At 39.2% G+C, this 23413-nt stretch overlaps 1 protein-coding gene across 1 annotated transcript in view; it reads left to right on the plus strand.

Annotated features, from left to right (window-relative positions):
- Kynu (kynureninase) overlaps window positions 1–23413 on the plus strand; it is a 136949-nt gene that overhangs the window by 147 nt on the left and 113389 nt on the right. The window contains exon 2 of the mRNA XM_036185801.1: window positions 7193–7374. Coding sequence (XP_036041694.1) covers window positions 7206–7374 — 169 coding nt within the window. The 5' untranslated portion in view covers window positions 7193–7205. The remainder of the gene's footprint in view (window positions 1–7192; window positions 7375–23413) is intronic.

Genomic DNA, 23413 nt, shown 5'->3' on the forward strand with positions numbered 1-23413 from the left:
AGTGCGGTCCTTTCGAGATTTCTTTTCCTTGTTTCTATTATGGCATGGCCACCATGACCTCTAAATCCAGGAGAGAGAAGAGACCTAAATAGCAAGAGTGAGAGAACACATTGCAATTCATCTACTAAACTTGATTAGTTAGCCTTGCACTTCCTCCAGTTCCAATAGAGCAAGTCCGGGTGAGGACAGGCATGTTTCACTAAGCTTTCTGATTTGTGGGTCTGTGTCTTTGTTCTATGCTGCTGTTAGTCACAGGAACTTTTACAGAAGTGAAAGTGTCTCTTCTGGAGCAGAGTCTCTTCCCCTTTTGTTTTCTACAGCATTTGCCTAAGAATAGCAAGTCAGTTCATGTTTTTCTGTGTTTGGTAGACGGCTTTGGTTTCCAATGTTCACTGCTTTAGGAACTTAGAAGCAAACTCAAATGCTCAAACAAAACTAAAGCAAACTCAAGTCTTCTAATGCTCAGCTCGGCTGGCTGTACTGTGTCGTCACATAATTCTCAGGGACAGTCCCACAAAAGCGTGCTTTGTGCACCTGTATACAAACTTTGTACTTTTCAGATGGAGGATGACGTTTCATGAATGTGCCTATACCAGCTTCTAAACTTTGAACTTGGGATCCAGTTTCCTCACTTTAGGGTTAGAAGGGCTCTTTGCTGTATAAAGATTAACTATTGAGTACTGGGTCATTTATTTAACTGGTTAATCTTAGAACAGTAGGATCGGGATTCTTAACTAATAACCAGCCATTAATAAGTAAAACCTTTCAACTGTGAAAATTTAGCTACACAAATATGATCATGAAGATACAGTTTTCAAAATTTCAAGGGTATGACTGAGGACAAAATCAATTTCCTTCAAAACACATTGATCTTTAAAGCTGTTATGAAAATATCTTATGAATGTGACTTGATGCTAAACACAGCCTCCTGCAAAAAAGTTAAAATTTATTTTATATAACAATGACCAAAGAGTGTTCAGATGACTTGAATCAGGTACATGACATAAACATGTCTAACTTTGCAAAATTAAACCATGCTAAGTACATGAAATATGAATTTTGACAGTTATGATGAACTAGGATTTAATGTCTTCATATTCAAACAAATCATGTCAATTTACTTGGAAATGATAAGTCTAAACAAGGCATAAAATGATGTTTTGAAACACTAATTGTCTTAGCTGGTGGTATGAATGCAGAATTAAGCAGCAATTAGTGTGAACTAATCAAGTGCGCTCTTGGGGCAAAGGCCTTGAATGAGCATTTCAGCCTGTTGGAGCTATGTACAGAAGGATAACCTGGAAGGAATGAGACCCTATTTCAGCGAAGACACTCCTGTCCAGTATCTCCTGTCTTAGGTGTAACAAGCCCGGAAGTGGAAACAGCCGCACTTTTGCCACAAAGGATTAGATTTTAAAATGAAAACAGATCAGCATGAATCTGCAACCCCAGTACTCAGGAAGGAGAGTTGTGAGCTCCAGCTAGGCCACTGCTGCCTCGTGATGCTCTGTCTCCGAGTATGTTTTTAACAGGAAATAAATTCACATTTAGACTTTGCTGGTGTGTAGACTTTATGTGGAATTGAAAAGAGAAACTAGAGAAAATGGGAATAAACCAAATTCATTGGTTTTAAGACTCAAGAAACAGGATGCAAGGAAATAAGAGTCTGCTCTGAGCAGAGAGTTTTCTCTCTTTGAGCAGGAGGGGTTTCTCTCTGTGTCTCCTCAAGAGAAGAACAGTTTTCCCTACACTCTTGGACACACTTGATGATAAACACTGCATTGGCCTCAAAGACCATTTTTAAAAATCTCTTGTACAGTCTTTGGCCTCCTGGTTAAGGTGAGTAACTCTACCTCCTCAGTATTGTTACAAGGACTAACTAGATGTAGGTGTAAACATATTAACACTTTTCTTGTTTGTTTTTGAATAGGATCTGGCTATGTAGTCAGGGTTAGCCTAGAACTCGTAATCTTTCAGTCTTTTTCCCCAGTAAGATTACTGTGATATGGGCCACCAGGCCCAACATAATTCATTTTTATATTGTTCACATGCTTTGTCATGAGGTCAGAAGCATTATTTTACTTTTGCAGAGCTATATGTCTGAGTCATAGTAGAGCTCAATAAACAATTTTTGAATTGGTGGTTAAAGAAGTATCATTCTTTTCACAGTTAGAAGGTCTCTACATTTGCTCACCCAAATTATTACCAGTTGTTTTCTAGCATTATTTTGTTGTATGTTAAAATATGTGTAAATAACAAGAAAGACTGTTTCTAGATTGCTGTCTAGACAGGGTCTTATGATGTAGTACAAGTTGGCCTGGAACTCCCAGGGTGATGCTGAATTTAAGGCCATCCTCGGACTCCGTGGTGGTAAGACTGCAGGTATAAGTAGACATCCCCAGTTTCATTTAATAGTACTGCACCATCTTTTCACAGATTGAAGGGATGATAGCAAGGTTAAAATGTGGCCACAGAAGATTTCATAGTGTTAACAAATGCTCCCTGGGAGGATAGTGGGGTGCTGCTTGGAATATGACAGCGAATTAATCTCAGAATGGAAATAATCTCTCTCAGAACTCATATGTCCCCAAAGAAATAGTAAAGTGCCAGCACTCCAGGTAAAATCCCAACATAAGGCAAACTCTTGACTCTGAGTTTCACTAGAAGTGTTTCTATAATTGGTCTTCCTGTGGTCAGAGGGAGAGAGGTCACATTCTCCTGGGAACAGCTGGTGCTCATGTCACATAATTCACTGAGCTGTTTGTTTGGCTTCTTCTATTCAGCTGTCATTTTATTCTAGGGGAAAGCCTTCATAAGCAACAGTGCTTAGCAATGAGGTATCCAGCATGAGTAATTAAACATGGTGTGGTGCCAGTAGAATAGACTTTAACTGAGCCTGTAAGAATTCACTGTCACAGGTCTGTAGTAAGGATACACCTTACAGCAAGGACATAAAACACCCCAGGATATTTAGCAACAGCCCTCAACAGGCCCCAGAGCTTTGCACAGAGCTCAGTGTATAGCAGAGTTCTGTGACTCTCAACAGAGGACCAGCCTGTATTTGTTCAGAGTCTCCAATGTTTAGCCACAACAATTGCTCAGCTTGGTGACCTTATTTGCTGCTGGAATCACTGCACACATTCCATGGTTTAATAATCAATACTTCTGTTTCACTGTGAAAATAAAAATGAGTCTCTCGTGACCATATGCTCTTGAGCCCTGGTACTTCATAGCTTCTCTCTGATTCTTTGCAATTTATGACCCTGTTTCTACCTAAATTCATCAATGTCTATCACAGTTCAAATTCTGGGAAGAATTTGCTGTTATGCTTAGCTAACCACTATGCCCACTGCCTCGACAGAGTTGCAGCAAGTCATTCAGACACAGCAATGCATGGTCAAGTGTTCAGGCAAGGACTAACCAAATGTGTCAGGTCAAGGGAGAGACATCGTCATCTCTAACCAAGCTCCCTTCTTCAGAAGGTACCCTAGGAGAAACCAATTTAAAATCAAGTTGCAGACATAACAAGCATATTCTGTCTTTCTCATCTACACATGTACCTAAAAAAACTGTGCTTTAGTTAGGGTTCAAAACAAAAGGATAGAAAATAAAATGCAACTTTAAAATTTCTTCTACACCAGTTTTGAACAAAACCCATTCTAGATTAGCGTGAGGTGAAAAGCAGACATCATACACTCTCTTCATTGCAATGGCCTTAGTAGCATCACTGTCTATATTTATGGAATTGAATGTTTTCTATGTAGGACTTTCTTCTGTGCAGAAGAAGCCATTGCCACCCTGTCTGTATTTTTCTTACCAAATGTAGCATAAACTCACACTCTTCTCTTTTCTCAATCCTGTAACATTTAAAACATTATTTGTTATTATTAGTATAAGTAATATTATGTATAAGTAATAGTGTGTGTGTGTGTGTGTGTGTGTGTGTGTGTGTGCGCATGTGTGTATGGTTTTTCTACATTAGTACAGGCATATATGTGCCATGATGCATGTTTAGGGGGTCTAAGGAAAACTTTTGCAAGTTGGTTCTCTCCTTTCACATTGTTCAGTCAAGGGCTTTCTTGTTGTATCTGCCAGACTCACACTCTAGGCTAGTTGTCCCAGGGAATTCTGGGTAGTTCTCCTGTTTCCACCTTCCATCTTCCTGCAGGAGTGCTAGGATTACAGATGTGTGGCATGCCATCTGGATTTTTAACTTGGGCTCTGAGAATCAAACTCAAGTTAAAAAACTTATGCAGCAACTACTTCCGTCTGCTCTGCCATGTCTTCGGCTCCCTGTTAAATTCTTATAATTCTTCAGAGTACATGGTGTTTTTCATTTAATGCAAATTTACATATCTCTTCTTCACTCAAATCACTGAATAAGCCTATTTCTATTCAACAAGTACCCAAATCCCCTTTTGGTCACAGAGCTTTCCAGGACTAACATCTGCCGTTGTCTACTTCACTCGATTTCCCACACCCTTTACCCTACAGTGTATTGTTTGACCAAGCCAAGGTCATCTCCTGCCCTGGACCTTTCCATTATAACCACCTTCCTTCCAATTGAGATCTTCAGCAAGACAAATGCACAGGGCCCCACTGAGGTTAATCACTTAAGCCACAGCTGCATCTCATTATTCTGTCCCCTTAGTTCTTCAAACTATCTACAACATTTACTATAATATTTGCTCTCTTCCACAAAATGTCAATCATGTAAGAATTGACGCTTACAGCCTCCTACCCTGCCCCTCCCACCAGTGTCAGGAGCCACAGGAAGGGAGCAGGGCAAGCACAGGTCTTAAAGGGTTAAGAGGATGATGCTTACAGAACTACCGTGTGTAAAACAAAGATGTCTAAAGCAGGCTAGTTATCTTTCACACCTTTCTTACTCAACTTCAAAAAGCTAAAATTTAGGGGAAATATAAATCAATATACCAACAGAGGGATGGAGTTAAAACACGCAATTAAACCTCCATTATCAGGCCAGTGAGATAGCTCAACTGGTAAAAGTCCTTGCTGCACAGCGGGATGTGTCGAACTCACTACCCAGACCCACAGTGCAAAGAGACAACTCATTTCTTGCAGTTTTCCTCTGATGTCCACACATGCTCAGTGGCATGTAGGTGTCCCCATATGCATTTTATACATACTATACTAATTAATGAAGTAAATTTTAAAAAATTAATTAATAATAAACCTCCAATGGCCGTTCAGAAAGATTCGGCCCACTTCCCCAAACACTAAAGAGTTCTACACAATTATGAAACAGAGTAGAATAATTTGGTTTCAGGAAACACCACAGAATCCTACTTGCTCTGGGGTGGCTGAGAAGCAGCAGGTGGTTGAATTAATTGCTCTGGTATCCTATGGAGAAGAAGAAGACATTCAGAGAGAACTTGCCTTTCCATCAATATCATTTGCATATACATTAAAGACTCTTGTTAAAGTTTAAGTTATCCATAGATTTAAAATGTTGTAACATGGAGAATCAGGTGTCTATACTTAAAAAAAAAAAAAGGAACCTTCATTGTTACAACTTAGTAAAATAGTTAGATAGAGTGAAGTGAAACAATAAATTTGGGGCCTGTTTTTTCAGATAAGCATGGAATGAGGGCTGGAGAGATGGCTCAGTTAACTAAGAGTACTTGTTTCTTACAGAGACCCTGGCTTTGGTTTCCAGCACCCACACTGCTAACAACTGCCTGTAACTCCAGTTCCAAGAGTTAGATGCCCTCCTCTGGCCTTTGTGCACACATAGCACACACAGCACACACAGGACACAAATATATTCATGTAGCAAGAAATCATACACACAAAATGAAAATAAATAAACCCTAAAATTGAAAAGTAACAGAATGAGGAGGTTACGGGAGATGCTTCACTCAGGAAACTATCATACAAGCCTATGGACCTGATGTCAGATCTCCCACACCTACAGAAAATCCAGGTGCAACAACAGGCATTTTAACCCCAGTATGGAGGGAAGAATGGAAACTTATTGGTGAAATTATTAAGGCCACTCCACGTAGTTAAAAGGGAGGTTTATTTTGTGAGCTAACTTACAAATGAAGGCAAAGGTATGGCGCAGTCCAGCGGTGTTCTCTGGAGAACTCTGCTCGGTCTACCTCCAGCGTTCAGAGTCCGGGAACCAAGTGAGAGACCTCTTCCCGATCCTTGGTCTTCCGCTTCCTCCTCCGCCCTCCCTTGTGGGCGTGACCATTACTGAAGCCTCAATGGGGGTTGGAACTTCAGGCCAATGCTGGGATGGCTATCCACTACAGAAACTAACTGGTCCCTGGAGCTCACTGGCAAGCCAGCCTAGATGATTGGTGAGCTACAGGGTCAAGGAGAGCAAGACTAAATGCATGAAGACAACGCCAACACTGACTTTCAGCCTCTGCATGAACACACACAGACTTGCAACCCCCAAACACACATGCACACATATACACACAGAAACACATGCATGCGCACATACATATATATACCACACACACACAAAAAAAAAATCCACAAAATTAAAAAATTTAAAAAAAAAAACCACAGCAACATTAACAACAAAAACTCTTCTTTAGCCTTAGCAATTTTTGTTGATTATTTATGTAGACAAGGTATCACTATTCATCCCTGGCTGGGCCGGAAAGCTCTATGTGATCCAGGCTGACCTCAAACTCATAGAGGTTTTCCTCTGCCTTCCTATTGTGCCACCACACTTAGCATAGAATTTTCAAACATTTCTAAGTTACTACTATTTTCATTTTATGTATAACAAAATCTTTGGATTAGGTTTAAAGTGAGTAATTACAATTCTTTCTACCATGTGGGTTACAGGAATGGAACTTGGGTTTCCAGGCTTGACAGCAAAGGCCTTTACTCTTGGTGCCCTATCTCCAGCCATTTCTGTTGGTTTGATTTGGAGGAGGGGGGTTGGGTTTCAGTATGTAGCTCATCCTGGTGTGACACATTCACTGTGTAGCGCAAGCTAGTGTCTATCTCTCAGTAATTCTCCTACTTCAGCCTTGCAGTTCTGGGATAACAGGTGTGTACCACTACTCCTGGTTATAATTCTACTGTTTCTGGAGTTGCAAAAATGGGAATCTGAGTTTAAAATCATGGTACACGCTGTAAAGGGATAATACTCTGTAGAGAAATGATGATGGCTACATTGTTTTGTCATTTACTTCCTTCTTAGATAACAGTTTGTGATGGAGCCCTTGCCTCTAGAGCTACCAGTTGATGCACTGCGGCGCATTGCGGCTGAACTCAAATGCCACCCAACAGATGAGAGAGTCGCACTCCGCTTGGATGAAGAAGATAAACTGAGGCATTTTAGGGACTGTTTTTATATCCCCAAAATGCGGGATCTGCCTCCAAGTAAGACTACTGGGAAGGGTTTTATAATTCAATTTAGTAATTAATTTATCTCTGCTAAAGCATGTGGTTGTCATAAATCTTCAAAACCATTGTTCCATTACATAATAGAGCTGTTACAATTGTTGCTGAGAAAACAGCAGGCCCCTGGCACTACCCTACCAACCCATCTATCCACCTGAGCCTCTTATTCTTTACGTTGCTTATCCTTCCTGAATATAATGTTCACAGGGTGCTTATGCTGTCAACTACTTTTCTGAACAATACAGCAGCTGATTGAAAGTATAGGCAGAGGTGCTTGCTTGTTCTCGGCACTTAAAGCACAAAGCAATTCTTTTCAAAGTGATATTAGAACATGTCTTATTTTGTGGCTTCTCATTGATGATAGCATGGTGCTTGTCTGAGAGCCAATGCATTTGTGGCTGGAAGTATTAGGAGGCATAATATGTGAACAGCTTTCTTTGCATGCTAAAAGGAAAGGCAACATGTGTCAGAGCTACAAGAAACCCACACTGCATTTCTAATGTGACAAAGTGACCTCAGTGTTTCTGTTTTTGGGGGAAAAAATCCTGCCTTTAAACATATGTATACCAGGCACAACATCAGTGAAAAGGCTATAAGGTTGACTGGAATGGTTTGCAAAATCAGCCTCATGTGATGTTTATAATCCAACTTCCTTTAATTTTCCTTCAAATTTAATAAAGTAGGTACAATTTTGAATACTCAGAATCCAAGAACTTCCACTAACATTATTCATGATAGGTTTAGGTCACATATTCTCACTTGGCTTACACTCTCTGAACACTCTTGTGAAATGTGACACCGAGAGGATCGATCCATGTGTGACTGCCATGTCTAGCATCAGACATAATTTTGGAAAGATGAAAGTGGAGTGCAAATCAGGTGTCAGAAGATGAATATGCTTGCCTCAGAATTGTACACTTAAAAATAGATGAGATGTAAAATTTTCTCGTGGGGATTTCAGCATATTGTTTTGCTATGTGGACAAGTAGAAGTTTCTGGGGCTTGAGAGATGGCTCAATGATTAAGCACGCATGTTGTCCTTCCAGAAGATCAGAGTTCAATTCCCAGTACCAATATCAGGTGATTCACAACTGCCTATAATTCCAGCTCCAGGGGGGTTCAACACCTCTGCCTCTGTAGGCACACAAATTAATGTTCACAGTCCCACACAGAGACAGAGAAACATATAGATTTTTTAAATAATTCAATTTTTTAAAAAGAGAAGTTTCTTTTAAAAACAGCATTGCATATATGATCATTTAAGAGTTGATACCATTGTTCCAACCCTAAGAATAACATCTGCTTTGAGTTTTTGCCAAACAGACTTACTTGGGCAAGTCATGACTGATTCTTAAAGAAAATAAAGAGGGATGATAAATTGATTCAATAAATAATTTAAATTTGTTTTAAGAAATGGAGTTTTGAATGGTAAAAAAAAAAAATTAGTTCATCAAGGCAAAGTAAGGTTTATTCACGAGCAACCTGAGGGTGAACAAGGACTGTGTTAGAAATTCTGTTTCTTAGTTCTGGCCCAGAATTATTGAATCACAGCCTTAGTTTGAGGCCATTGTCATCTACTCTAGATAAAACTGGATGGTATACTGGGGTGGATCAACTAATCTCCGTTCTGTTCTTGTATTCCCATTCTGTGTGTGTCTTTCTCTAAGGAGTCACCCATTCAACCAACATTTCTTCACCATTTTCTGGTATGACTCACTTTTCTCAGAATAACTGAGTGAAATAAGTAGCGGCTTATCATGCACTTGAATGTGTAGTTAATTTGAAGAGATGGATCTTAAGGAAAATCAGGGAGAACACAATATATGCTCTACCCTGGGGTATTGCTCTGGTAGAACAGTGACTGACGATGGGTGTTACTTTGCTCAAGATCATATGGGATGGAAACTTCGATGTGGTGACATCTGTGTAGGGATGACAAGGGAGTGAGACAATGAGCCCTGTACAGATACAAGAGAAGAAAGCTGAAGAAAAGCTCAGGTTTATACTATCAAAACAAAACAGATTCCAACTCGGGAGCAATGATGGTGGCTTCTCTTTTGTGTTTACTTTTTACAGGATATAGATGCATTAAAAAAATCAATATTTTAAGAGTATAGAACAATGGCATAGCAGGCCATTCTGGGAGACTAGCATAAAAACCACAGCAAAGAGCTTTAAATGCCGAGTAACAAGAAATAAAGGCAGGCCAATCAACAAGATTGGAAAAGGAAAAGCAACAGGACTCTCAGTGGTAGAATTCTATTTTATTTTATTTTTCTGTGCTACAAGATCTTGCTCATTGGCCAGTCTGGCCACAAACTAATGGTTGTCCTCCAGCCTTCCAAGTGCTGGGATTACAGGTGTGGGCCCCCATTCTCAACTCTAATAGTATGTGTCCTAGAATCTTTAGAAAGCACTACCTGATCATTTCTGGGTTGGCTTCCCAAAGCCAAATGAATGGAAGCACATGAATTATGAACCAAAAGCTGTGGAGCCCCCAGCTGGATCAGGCCCTCTGGATAAATGAGACAGTTGAATAGCTTGAACTGTTTGGGAGGCACCCAGGCAGTGGGACCCGGACCTGTCCTTAGTGCATGAGCTGGCTGTTTGGAAACTTGGGCTTACACAGAGACACTTTGCTCAGCCTGGAAGGAGGGGACTGGACCTGCCTGTACTGAATCTACCAGGTTGAATTCAATCCCCAAGGGAATCTTGGCCCTGGAGGAGATGGGAATGGAGGGGAGGGGCTGGGGGGAAGGTGGGGGCGGGAGGGGAGAAGACAGGGGAACCCATGGCTGATGTGTAAAATTAAATCACAAATATAATAAATTTTAAAAAGGAAAATAAAGAAAAATAAATAAATATAAAAAATAAATTTTTAAAAATTCTTTGAGGAAAAACTACAACCTACAGTTTTCTAATTTTTCTTCATTGAATATAAGATTAGCCTAGGTTTCAGTAGAATTTTTTGAAGTGAATAAGCTTTAAAAACATTTTCTTGGATACTATTATGGATAGAATGAAAATATTCTTGCTGAGCTGGTGGTATTCTTAATGTTTCACATTGTTCTGCACATTATGGCCAAAAAGGAAGGAAGGAAGGAAGGAAGGAAGGAAGGAAGGAAGGAAGGAAGGAAGGAAGGAAGGAAGGAAGGAAGGAAGGAGAGGTGGGAGAAAGGGAAGGAAAGAAAAAAGAAAATGTGAGTAGTGTATAGTGGTTGTGAGCAAAGGGGTGATAAGACCAAAGAAGTAAAAGTAATGGAATGGAAGTGAAGAAAGTAGCTGAGCTTAAAGACAGACTTGAAATGGTTATTAAACAGTAGATTTAATGTTAGCAGACTTGGCACAAGCTTTATGGTATAGGTTAAATAGCAGAGACATGATTCATGTAATTAGCTTGTTTGAGGCAACTACTCATCTCAAAAAATAATGTCTTTTGCTGCTTTAGTATGTGTGGCCTTCATTTTGAGTTCAGGAAGGTAACAGCTAAGTTTCACAGTAGTAAGAAGCATGTGGCGACAAAGAGAAGATAGAGCAAGGTGTGTCCTCTTTGAAAAAGACTTCAGGTTCACCTAACATGACCTTACCTAAAAGGAAAAAGGAGTGCTGATAAAATGTCTTTGTCTTTATTTTAAAAAGCATATTTATTTAAATGTGTATGTGAGGCTGCATGAGTTTATCCGCATTACATACATACAAGTGTCCTTGAGGGCTACAGGGCATCAAATCTCATGGAACTGGAGTTCCAGTCTGTTGTGAGCTGCTTCTGAGAGAGAGAGAACCTGGGTTCTCTGCAAAAGCAGGAAACATTCTCAACTGCCAAGGCATCTCCCCAGCCTCACATTCATTCTTAATAGTCACATGCCAAGCTAATAATTCTAATACTATAAAGGAAAATGAGAGAGGAATCAGGGAACAGCTAACAGCTGGGTTAACAGTGAAATTACAAATTTGAGAGTCATCAACATTTAAGTAACATTTGAAAATATAGGCTTGAACATTAAGAACCATACATCCCACTGGGGGAAAAAAATTTCTGGAAGCAAAGCTGTAAGCATGAGCTTGTAAAACAAACTATTAACAGAGTAGGAAAAAGTGAATCAGGGAACACATAATGTGTGCAAAAAGGCATTCAATAGAATGAGAGTGCTTACCAGCTTCTGCAGTCACAGAAGCTAAATCCAGCAGTTAAGAAAGTGTTATTTAATAGGCTTAATTTTAATCAAGTCATTGGAATGATAGTGGGGATGGATTTTTGCAAGGTAATTAGGAGATTGGAAACTGGAATTTACAGCCATTTTCCAAGAAACTTTCCCTTGAAAAGAAGAAAACCAGAGATCACAGGGAGAGAAGGAAACCCCTGATATCTTTGATTTTGGCTATACTTTAAGAAAAAGAATCTGAGAAGAGTGTTATATAGTAAGATAAGTTTTCCAGCTAAGAAGAATTTATATTAGCTCTGTAGTCTCTCCTCACATATTCAGCTCATGGAATCCACAAATCTAAGATGATATAAACTGTTAAAGATAATCCTTGTCAGTTCTCAAGAGATGGACATAGTGGGCAAGATCAGCAACTGGGATGTATATTTCTTGAGAACTTTCATGGCTTCATCTCATCATTACATCATCCTGGCAATATAGCCCATGCTCAGTGTCACAGAAGGTTAGAAATAATATGTGCTTATCAAGCATCCAGGGTTTCACCCAAGTGTGGGGGCAAGGTCTACTTTTTCCTTCAGTTGTCTTAGTTATTTTTCTATTACCGCACTAAAGCACCATGACCAAGACATCTTAAAAAAGTAATCACTTAATTTGGCTTTTGGTTTCTGAGGGTTAGAGTCCATCATGGAGGAGAAAAGGAACAACTGACAGTCACATCTTGATGCACAACCACAGACAGAGAGAAAACAGTGGGAGTCATAGGAGTCTTTTTAAACCTCAAAGTTCCTATCTAAGTGACACACCTCCTCCAACAATGCCACACTTCCTAATCCTTTCCAAACAGTTCCACCAATCTGAGACCAACTGTTCAAATGTTTGAGCCTATGAGGGTTGTTTTCATTCACACAATCACAGTTGTGTATATTTTTCCCTAAAGGGAACTTATCTTCAAGAGTATAGGGAAATCCTTCTTAAGTCCTCAAAATGCATCCTTTTTCTTCTTCTTCTTCTTTTTTTTTTTTTTTTTGGAGTCTTCCACCCTATAATTTCCAGACTTCATAGAAGACTAATAAACACAAAAATTACTTGAGACTATATCAGTTGTGAGGGTAAGTCTGGAAGTAAACCATATTTTTCTCAATCTTCCTCTTAAAAGATAAAGTCCCAAGGGCTTTGAATGGCATAGCCTTGTATCCTCATAAAAACGAAAACCATCCTCTCTTAGTAGCCATTAATTGCCTATAGCTATTTATCTATTGGTGATTCCAAGTGAGATTTATCTCATTCACACTGGCATCTCAAGTGGTGATGAGTGTGGTGGTATTGTGTTCCCCGAAATATTGTGCACCCTAATAAACTGATCTGGAGTCAGAGACAGAACAGCCATAATATTAAACATAGAGGATAGGCAGTGGTAGCACATGCCTTTAATCCTAGCATTCCAGAGGCAGAAATCCATCTGTTGAAGGATACAGCCACACATGGTGACTCACACCTTTAATCCCAGGGAGTGATGGTAGAAAACAGAAAGGTATATAAGGCATGAGTACCAGAAACTAGAAGCATTTGGCTGTTTAAGCTTTTAGGCTACTAGTGGCAGTTCAGCTGAGAGCCATTTGGATGAGGACACAGAGGCTTTCAGTCTGAGGAAACAGGATCAGCTGAGGAATTGGCAAGATTCCTACTACAGGTGGGTGTCATTTTTCAGGTATTATTTAGGTGACCATATTTTTAAGATTCATGGCTGTACCTCTCTGTTATACATGGAAGACACTATCGTCCAGTAGATGCCTGGTCCTCTATCTCTTACATTATACAATCCCAAGTGGGCAGCTCTGAACACATACACATTTCAAGCAACATTAAAGGGAATCCACAGGTTGTATTTATAAATTAATATAGACATATGTAACAATAATAATTAATGAATAAGAGGTCATAAAAAAGAAAGGGAAAACTAGTGTTATTACAGGATAATATCAAGAAATCTAATAGTATTAAACTGGACTTAGTGAGATGTTGTGGTGTGTGATCTTAGTATTAAGCTATTAGCAATGCACAAAGATATGAACTCATTCCATTTTGAACAATGGTGAACTAGATATAGGTACAACTTTAATTCAATAAAATATATAAACCAGATTAATTGGTCTTTACAATGTGAGTAAATCTCTGTCGTCAGACACATGGGTACCATTTTACAAATTAGTGCCATATCTTTGGGCACACATGAGTTCAGAGGCTCATGTGTGACTGACTCTGTATGATCTTATGAAACTGCCTGCTACTGAGAGAGGGTTATTTTTGTCTTAATTTTTGTTTGGGTGAGGATTTCGCTGTAGGTTGCACACTACCCAGCTTCAAAGGGTCTGGGTTCATGTACCTCTGCTAGAAAACAGAGAGTTTAGTTTATGTTCTACTACTGACATGAGAGTCAAGGACACTGGGAACAAGTTGCCCAAGTGTCCACCTTGCTTTCCTCCATGTGGCCAAGAGCCCTGATGCTGGATCAACACGTTGCTACTGGAAAATCAGATGGAGGGCATGAGCAGAAAACAGAGCAATAATTGCTATATCTCATTCATTCTTCAAAATCTTCAGAGGAATGCTGATCTGACAAGTAAAGGAGAAGTAGGATTCTCCTAGAATTTGGACAGACCTCCAAGTTTGGGGTTTCTGGTACTGTGAATTCCTCCAGAATAGGAGGAAACCCTGAATCTCCTTTACAGTTTGGTTGTATTTCCAGTTCTGACTTTTTAGCCTAATCTACAGGTGGCTCTTAAACATGGAGCTATATCCCAACCAGCTTTTCACAAACTGAAAATGCATTTGAAAGTTTAAAACTATGAGTGGAATTTAAGTCTGTTAGGTTGAACCAACTCATGCCTCTGCTGTCAGTTCTCCAGAACCATCAGAGGGCCACTAGACACAGCACAATAGACTCCAGTGTCATCTTGAACGAGCTTCACCATGTCAAGTTGGTCTGACTGCTACCTAAGTGCAAAATACAGGCAAGAATTTCCACAGTTCAAAATAAAGTAAATACCCATTGAATAAAAAAAGAGAGAGAGAGAGCTTTATTTTAAAACATTTTTAAGGCAGAATATGTTAGTACCTTCATCTTTCATTTTAATGGCCAGGAACAGAATTGCTCCTTAGAAAGTTTGACAGGCAGAATTATATGTATTAGATAATGGAAGAAAAGGAAGCCTTCCCTCACCTATTGCTTTGCTTCCAAGGCATCTTTGTCTTCAACTAAAGTTTTGACCTGATTTCTCAGAGGACCGTGATCTCAGATTTATGGACATGAGCCTACGTTCCAGATAAGTGCTATTGCAGAGTGCTAAGATGCAGCTCAATATTGCCAACAGTAAGAACAAGCCAGCTACATTACTACCACAATTATTAAGATTGGAACAATTTTACAATTAGGCAGTATATACCCAGCAAATTCAGATTATATGCTTGGCTCTTTCAGGTAATAAGGGGCTTAGAATAATCAAAACATGAAGAAAACAAGCAGACCTAGGCCCTCTGTGTTTTCACCTAGTGACTGTAATACAACCGACAACCATTTTGTGTCCATTAACCTGCAAAAACATTGTGCTTCTTTGAAGAACGGAGTATCTTTCATTTATTTCCTTTACCGTCCCCATCTTTGCACTCTGGCCGTTTCCCTCTCCCTGTCTTTTAACATAAAAAGAAATTCTCAATTGAGATGAAATTGAAAATAAATAACAAAAGCAATTCATTTCTACTTTCTTAAATAAATAGATATGATGTCCCAGTAATAAGATAAAACTCTGGATCAGGATTCCAATTAGATGGAGCCACACCACCGTGAGTCCTAGAGAGGAGAGTCAGGGAGGAGCATGGGGTAGAACTAGGGAGAGCCCTATGTCTAAGGTTACTTTGTGCAGTTGTCGGGGAGGTAGCAGAAAAGTTATCAACAAGTTCAATAAAAAAGCTCTTGTCACTATAGTCATTCCAGGCACCAGAAGATGGACACAGGAGCTGGACACTGCCATCTAAGCTGTTAATGTCAAGGTTTTGTGTGTCGGAATCTCCCATGCCTGAGCCAATTACTAAGCAGAGTAAAAAAGCTGTTTTGTAATGCTCTGCGTGGGCAGTGTCTCCAGTTACACTTTGTATGGTGGTCTTGCTGTCTCTTCCCTGGCCCTCTGGTATCCAGAAACACCTGGGAGGCAAGGAAAAGGGATCAGATGGCCTTCTAATGGTCTCATCTGTGTAGCAGCCACAGACAACACAAGGGCTGTTCCAGAGGAGAATGGAACTGAGGCTCATGGAATATTTGCAAAACTAGGCCAAAGTCAAACACCTCAATGCAGAGCTCTGTTTCTACTCCCCTTCCCTAAGCCTCTGAGGATACTGCCCAGCACTGACAGTGGACACTCAGAGAGCCTCACATCAACAGCCAGGAGACCAAGAGGCTGTGGGGAGAAAGATGTGTTTGAAAGGAGAAGATCCTTATTAACAACCTGAAGGCACTGGGCAGAACTGAAGGCGATGATCTAAAATCCATCCGCACATGCTCACTGCAGTCTCGGGTGTTTGCTCTATAGGAAAGAGAAACAAAGACAAGGCTTAGGATTGTCATGGTGGCCCATCACCCAGCCTGTCTAGCCTTATAGTCTGATTGATCATAACCTTGGGACATTATGTCAAGGTCAACCGTGCAAGGCTTTATTAGCACAGGAAGGTCACTGTAGCCTAGGAGGTAGGTTCTATCATATTCACTGATGAGTTTTATTGTTCTTGGCATGGAAGGTAACCTGAGAGGAGAAAGATTGGATCGCTCCAACAGGAAGAGAAACAAGAGAGAGTCAGATACAACATGGAGTAGGCCACAACAGTAACATGGCCCTCCTTCAAACTTCCAGTGGCTGGACAGCCATCATTCCATTTTTATCAAAGTGGGTCTGAACAGCATATACAATGGTGCATTGAAAACTGAAATTCTGGATTAGAGCCAGGCAGAGTGGCACATACCTTTAAAATCCCAGCACTCGGGAAGCAGAGGCAGACAGACTCTGTGAGTTCAAGATCACATGGTCAACATAGGGAATTCCAGGATAGCCCGAGCTACATAGTGATACCTTGTCTCAAAAAAAAAAAAAAAAAAAAAGGGAAGGAAGGAAGACAGAGAGAGAGAGAGAGAAATTCTAGCAATGTCTAATTAAACAGCTCTGTAATAACATCTGAATCCTACCTGTCAGAAAGCTGTTCACTAATGGTGTCATGTCTTCACATACATATATAGGGAAAGACATGCCACATATGAATTCTTTCAAAGCAAATAATGTAGTGTTTGGAGTTAAATCTCACAGTGGTATTTCATTTTCTTTTATTTCTTTTTCTCCCCCTGTGCCCTCAGGCTGAAATCATCACCATAAATGCTCTTGTAGCTATCACAACAATCTGTCCGGAGACGTCAATGTTGTCTATGTTGTCAAGCAGCTTTGGGGCCTGACATGTTTCCTAAGTCAGGACCTCGGCTTTGACAGCTTTGCTTTTTTATGTCACGCTGTACTTTGACATCTCCAAAGTACAAAGTGCTGTTCTCTGGCTCACAGAAAAAGAATTTCAAAACTGGACAATATTTGTTTTTATAAAGAACATGTCCTTCAAAATAATTAAAGAACATTAATCTTGTATTCTAATTAATTCTAATAACAAACCAACTGCATAGAAAGAAGTTTGAAGGTTTTATCTTGCTGAAAATGAATGAGTGCAGCTGCAGATAGTCACACTGAATGCTGATGTATAAATTACAGCCAGGACTGTGTTTCATACACCCTAAGTTCAAACCAGGCACCCAGTAAACTCAGTCACTAATGTATGCATTCATTACACAATGATTTCATTTCTAAATATTCTGAATGCATTTGAAAATGTTCTGTAAAGCTACATGGTCACTTCTGGGTTCCCTTCATAATTTGAAAAAAGATGATGATGAGGAGGAGGAGGATAATGATGATGATATGATGATGATAATGATGATAAGCTGGAGAGATAGTTCAGAGGTTGAGAGCACTTGCTGCTCTTCCAATGGACCTGAGTTTGGTTCCCAGCACCCATGTTAGACAGCTCATCAACTCCTGTAACTCCACCACCAGGAGATCTGATGCTTTCTTCTGGCTCCTGTCGCCACTGCACATGCTTGGCAGACAGATACACACAGGAATGAAAGTAAATGTAAATTAAAATAAGGATAACAGTAAACTTCCACTAGATTCTCAATATGAGATCGTTATTGCTTATGTTTGTGTATCTGCTCTGAGATAGAATTGTTCTGAGAATGCAGTCTTTGATACAGCTGGCCAGAACCTGTCACCTAGACCCCAACCTGAGTCATGTCACTTCTAAATATGCTGAACAATATACACTTAATCATGTGAAGAGTGGGAAGACTTTGTTCATAAGGGCTCTGTTATTGGATCTTAAAACATTTTAGTGGGGTTCCTCAAGTCTTATATTCCTGAAATTACATGTCATACTAAGTGGGATATAAAATGTCCTTTATGGCCTCAGTAATTCCATTAAACTTGAGGAATCTCTGTGTTTTGCTCGTTTGTTTAATTTTGTGATTTTTGTGAATTGAGTCAAATGAAAGACTCCCAAAGTAAACCTGGATAGTTATTAGGTGAATTCTTTTTAATGCTTAATAGAGGGGCACTCTATATGAACAAGTTAATTGGAATCTTTGATTCTAGCATAGATGCTGGTATTTCTTTTCAGTTTTTTTAAATGATAGACTAGAAAGTAAATCTAAGGAAGCACATGAAGATTTGGTTGGCATTTATAGTATTTTTAGAGTCATTATTTCATTAACAGGTCATAATCACTTTAAACAGCAGCAACCATATTAGGTATAAAGAAATAATTTTATTTATAAGTATATAAATATACTTACATGATTTAACAATAAGTAATTATAGCTGGAAACCTTCTATCCTTTTTTTTTTTTTAATTCTTTACACTGCTTGGCCATTAACTCAGGCCTGCCATTGTCTAGCTCTTACTCTTATATTCAGCCCATTTCTATTAATCTATACTTTGCCATGTGGCTTGTGGCTTACTGGTACCTTACATCTTCCTTGTCCTGGTGGCTGCTGGCAGGTCTCTCCACCTCAGCCTTCTACTTCCCAGAATTCTCTTCTCTACTTGTCCCACCTATACTTCCTGCCTGGCTACTGGCCAATCAGCATTTTATTTATACAGAGCCATATCTATCTACAACAAGTCATAGTTTACATCTTTCAATCACAACATACCTGTAACTGGTATGTGATGTATTTTTAATTAAGAGCTTGAGTGAACAAATTATATTACTAAGTGAATGGTCAAAACATCTAATGAGCCCATTTTGTGTGTGTGGAAAGCAGTGTAATAGAAAATTCATACATATAAAAGACAGAAAACTCTACTTACAGACATTAAAATAATTACAACTTAATATAGCTTCATTAGTATGCCTGCAATGACTAAAGGTATATTTCCTTTGAGTTATTCAGCCCAGTAAAAGGCGGCAGAACTTAAGTCACTGCAAAGAGCCCCTCTTGGGAAATCTGTCTGTAGGATTCAGTCACCTCAGCAGAAGGTCTGGAAATGTGCTTGGCCACCAGAGGTGAGATGTAGTAGCAGCAGGCGTGGAATGTCAGCTGAAGGGAGTAGCAACTACTCTAAGGATCTGGTGGTCCTGTGTGGAGAGAAGTTTCTGGAATACTTACAAGGAAAGGAGCTAACCTAATTGCACCAAGCTGAGTAAGCTTTCTTTTAGTTTCTGTGCTCTTCAGTGTCCTTGGTTTGGTTTCTCCTCCAATGGAGGGATTAGAAGCAAGATCAGCAACAGAAAAACAAGTCAGACTCTGTTTTTCTGAATTTAGGACAAGCGTAAGATGAAACTTTCCTTCCAACATGACACGGAAATTTCACTTTATTTTTAACACATACGTACAGCATGTTCTGATCCAATCACGGTGATGAGCAGATACAGTTCCCTGTCAGAGCTCTATGTCTAGAGCCATCAAGTTCCTTTCTCCTGATTCTCCATAATATGCTGAGCACTTATCATCTATATCCTCCCCATTGTGCAATGAGATACCAGACTTTACTCCTGCAGCTTCACTTTGATGCTCGGCTCTCTGACCTGCCTTCAAACATTTGTTCAACCTTTAGTAATCACTATTAGACACTCAAGTTGGCTTTTTTCATCACCTATGTAAAATAACAAGTAGTATTTGGCTTTCTCTGTCTGGCTTCTCTAGTTACCTGAGCAAACTTGGAACTGTTAAATAATTATAAGGGTCATTGTTTTAAACTAGGTCCTATCCTGGACCAAGACTGTAATTCAGTTGTAGCGATCTGCACTGAAGACTGATGAAGTCTGGCATCAACAAAGTAAAACCAAGCTATTTATCTGACCTTCTAAAAGACTAAGAGAAATGGGAGATAGGAGTCAAGTGTGCCAAATGGGCAGCTTCAACCTTACTCCTCTGCAACCTGTAATATGCAATCCTTTAAAAATAACCCGAAGGAATCTGTGTTAACAAAGCTGTTAGTTTCCATCATTTCGCCCCAGTCTTACATGGAAGTCATCACCTGGTGCTTCTGTTTGAACTTCTTTCTGTCTTCCGGTAAAGGCATCAACTTTTTGTTGATGAGGTTGCTACTTGTTTTTTTTAAATTGTTTTTATTTCTGTTTGTTTTCTTTCCTTTTTAGCTAGGTCTTTGTTTCATAGCTTCAAGTTGGCATTAAATTCTCAGTTCTTTTTGTGAAAGCTGAGTACAGGGCTTGGTCATTGGAACACTAATTCTATGTTATACATTGAAATATTACTTGACACTACTATTATTAATAAAGTCAAATAATATCTTTCAAATAATTTGCTATCATTTTGCTCTCCAATAAATTATATTCACTGAATGACAGAGTAAGTAAAGACCAAAGTGATGGGCATTTTTTATTCATTAAGTTGTTACTCAGGTTTGAAATAGTATATTTCCAGAACCTCACATTCCAAATAACCAAACTATAGCCAGGACCAAGTATGGAGACTTCCAAAATAAATCCAAATTTTTGTCTTAAGTTTAGCTTAGTAAAATTATATAGACAAAGTTGAAGTTCTTAAGTTCTTCTACAAGTTCTTAAGTAAATGTGGAGTTAATTAAAACTTTGCTGCGACTGCTCTGACTATATCCCTTTAAAATCCATGCTGAAGGTGAATGAGATAGCTCAGTGACTGGAGCCACATGGTATCCAGTCTGATGATGATCAGAGGCCAGTCTTTGGATACTACATGGTAGAATGAGAAATTGACTCCTCAACATTGTCCTCCAACATCCACATGCTTGTAAAAAAAAAATGAAAAGGCCATGTGGAATTACTTTAAAGATTAGTTACATTAGGTTATCTCTAATCTACCATGACTTTGTATTTTTATGAACAAAGTCAATCAGAAGACATAGTACAGGAGATACAATGTGGACTGCACATGAAGATAGCCATCTACCAGACAAGGATAGAGATTTAGTGGAGAGTTCCTCATGGGATGCAGAGCAATCAACCTAGACAATAATCTGATGTTAGGATTCTACCCTCCAATGTCATGAGCTTCTCTTTGTTAGGCCTCCTCATTTGTGAGACATTCATAGAGAAGACAGGTCCTGTTCTTAAATTTTGGAATTGTTAAATTGGAAATAAATCCAGAGGGCTTATAATGCAAAGTGTTCCAGCTGCAATATATTGTAGATGCTTGGTATGTAAAGAAATTAAGAGCATACAATAATGTCTGGGTGACCTAGGGAGAAATTCAACACCTCTTTGATTCTTTTAAGCAGACACTCATGAGGTCATGACCACCATTCTTGTCTTAGATGTTCTCTATAAGTGCTTCCATGCTGATGGAAAAACCAAAAACGCATGCGGCAGTAGAGATGGTATGATAAACAGAGCTGGGTTCATGAAGACCAGGTGTAGAACAAGAGTACTACTCACTCTTTTGTCTACTTGAGGTTGACAAAACAAAAGCCGCAAGTGGTCAAACCTAGACACAGATCATCGGGGCTCCAGATCAAGAAGCCATTCAAAGCAGATCTAAATAGTATGGCCTAAAAGGAAAAAAACAAAAGGATTGCCTTTACTTCCTCCTTCCAGTAAGAGTGAGGCCAATTCAAAGAAAATCTTCTGCTGATGGACTAGCAGGAAGAAATTAAATGAGAATCTCAAAAGATGCCCAAAAAAATCAACCTCCTCGGGTGTTAGGATTTAGCCAACTTTGGGGGTTCTGTAAAGATGACATATATTAGTCACAGTTCACTTTAAAAGTAGATTACAATAGCTCATTCAGGTGAGCGTGAAAACAAAACCAAAAAAAAAAAAAAAATAGAGATGACATAATTGAAACTGACATAATTGGAAACTCTTAATTCCAAGAAAAGAGGTATGTCAGTGCCATCATTTCTATAATAACTAGTTTTGCACATTAAATTAAACATAAACTGAAATAAAAGAAGTTTTCATGATGAAAAATATCCTGAAGAACACTGACACCTGATATGAATCAATACTAACTTAATTTTGGAAGAAAAGAATAAATTTACCTAAGAAAAGGCACTGTGTGTGTGTGTGGTGTGTGTGTGTGTGTGTGTGTGTGTGTGTGTGTGTGTGTGTGTATACGTGCACGCATGCTGGAAAGAATCTCTCACTAGACCATGAATATGAAGCACTAAAGAAGTTATCTAATACACTCACAAGATGTCAAGTTGTGAAAGATTAGGGGTTCGGCACTACAGACTTAGAATTATATATGTACCCAGACCTACATTCTCAGGGGTTGCTCCTAGGAAGCACTGGGGATAGGAAAGATACAAGTGTATTTTAGAAGGTTCTAGACAATGTAGACTCCAACTATAATGTAAGAGGAGATAATTAGTACTAATGATTGATGTGACACAATTGATACAGCCATCTTAACAATGAGAAACAATGAGCCTTGGCTTGCCCAGCAACTAATGATGTAACCAAGGGGAAGTGGCTTACACAGATGCAGAGTAACCTCTAGACACACAAGGAACTATGATTCCAAAGCAATTTGAAAATGCTCTGTTCAACCTACTTTCTCTTCTTCTTATTTAATATAGAAAGAGTAGCTGTGTTGTAACAAATAGCAAGGATTAGAACAAGAAGGAAAAGAGAAGCTATTTTTGGTCCACATGTTCATGAACATGAATGCTCATGGTAAATTCTGTTCAGCTGCTGTCTGAAGACCCTTTGAACACCCATCCAGTTACTTTCTTGATACTATTTGATGCCATGGCCTTCACAACTATCACAGATGCTGTTTTTCACAATGAGTTCTTGAGAAATTTTGTACATTAAGTTATGTGTGAACATAGATAAGTTTCTTCCTCAACCCATGTCTCAACTCTCCTCAAATTGCTGACCTTATGCTCTCTCTGTCCCCAAGTAAATGATTTTTATGAAAATTTTAAGAAAAGAAAGGGACAGTGGGAGAGGGAGAGAGGGAGAGGGAGAAGAGAGAGGGAGAGGGAGAGAGGGAGAGAGGAAGAGGGAGAGAGGGAGAGAGGGAGAGAGCACATTGTAATACTATGAGGGTTGAACCTGCAGGCAATATCATCCAGGTGAATCAATGACTGACTGATGAAATTTGCTTAAAGGGCAATAATGTGATAAAAATAAAATGAAATTCATTTATGGCTTTTCTATATGACCTGTCTATAAAACAAGTTAGAGTTAAGAGATGGAAGATCATGTTAGAAGTATTGCTTGGCAGTAAAATGCTTGGCTATGTTGTACAAGGCCTTGGATTCAA

Source organism: Onychomys torridus, chromosome 4 (genome assembly GCF_903995425.1).
Source record: "Onychomys torridus chromosome 4, mOncTor1.1, whole genome shotgun sequence".
NCBI lineage: Eukaryota > Metazoa > Chordata > Mammalia > Rodentia > Cricetidae > Onychomys > Onychomys torridus.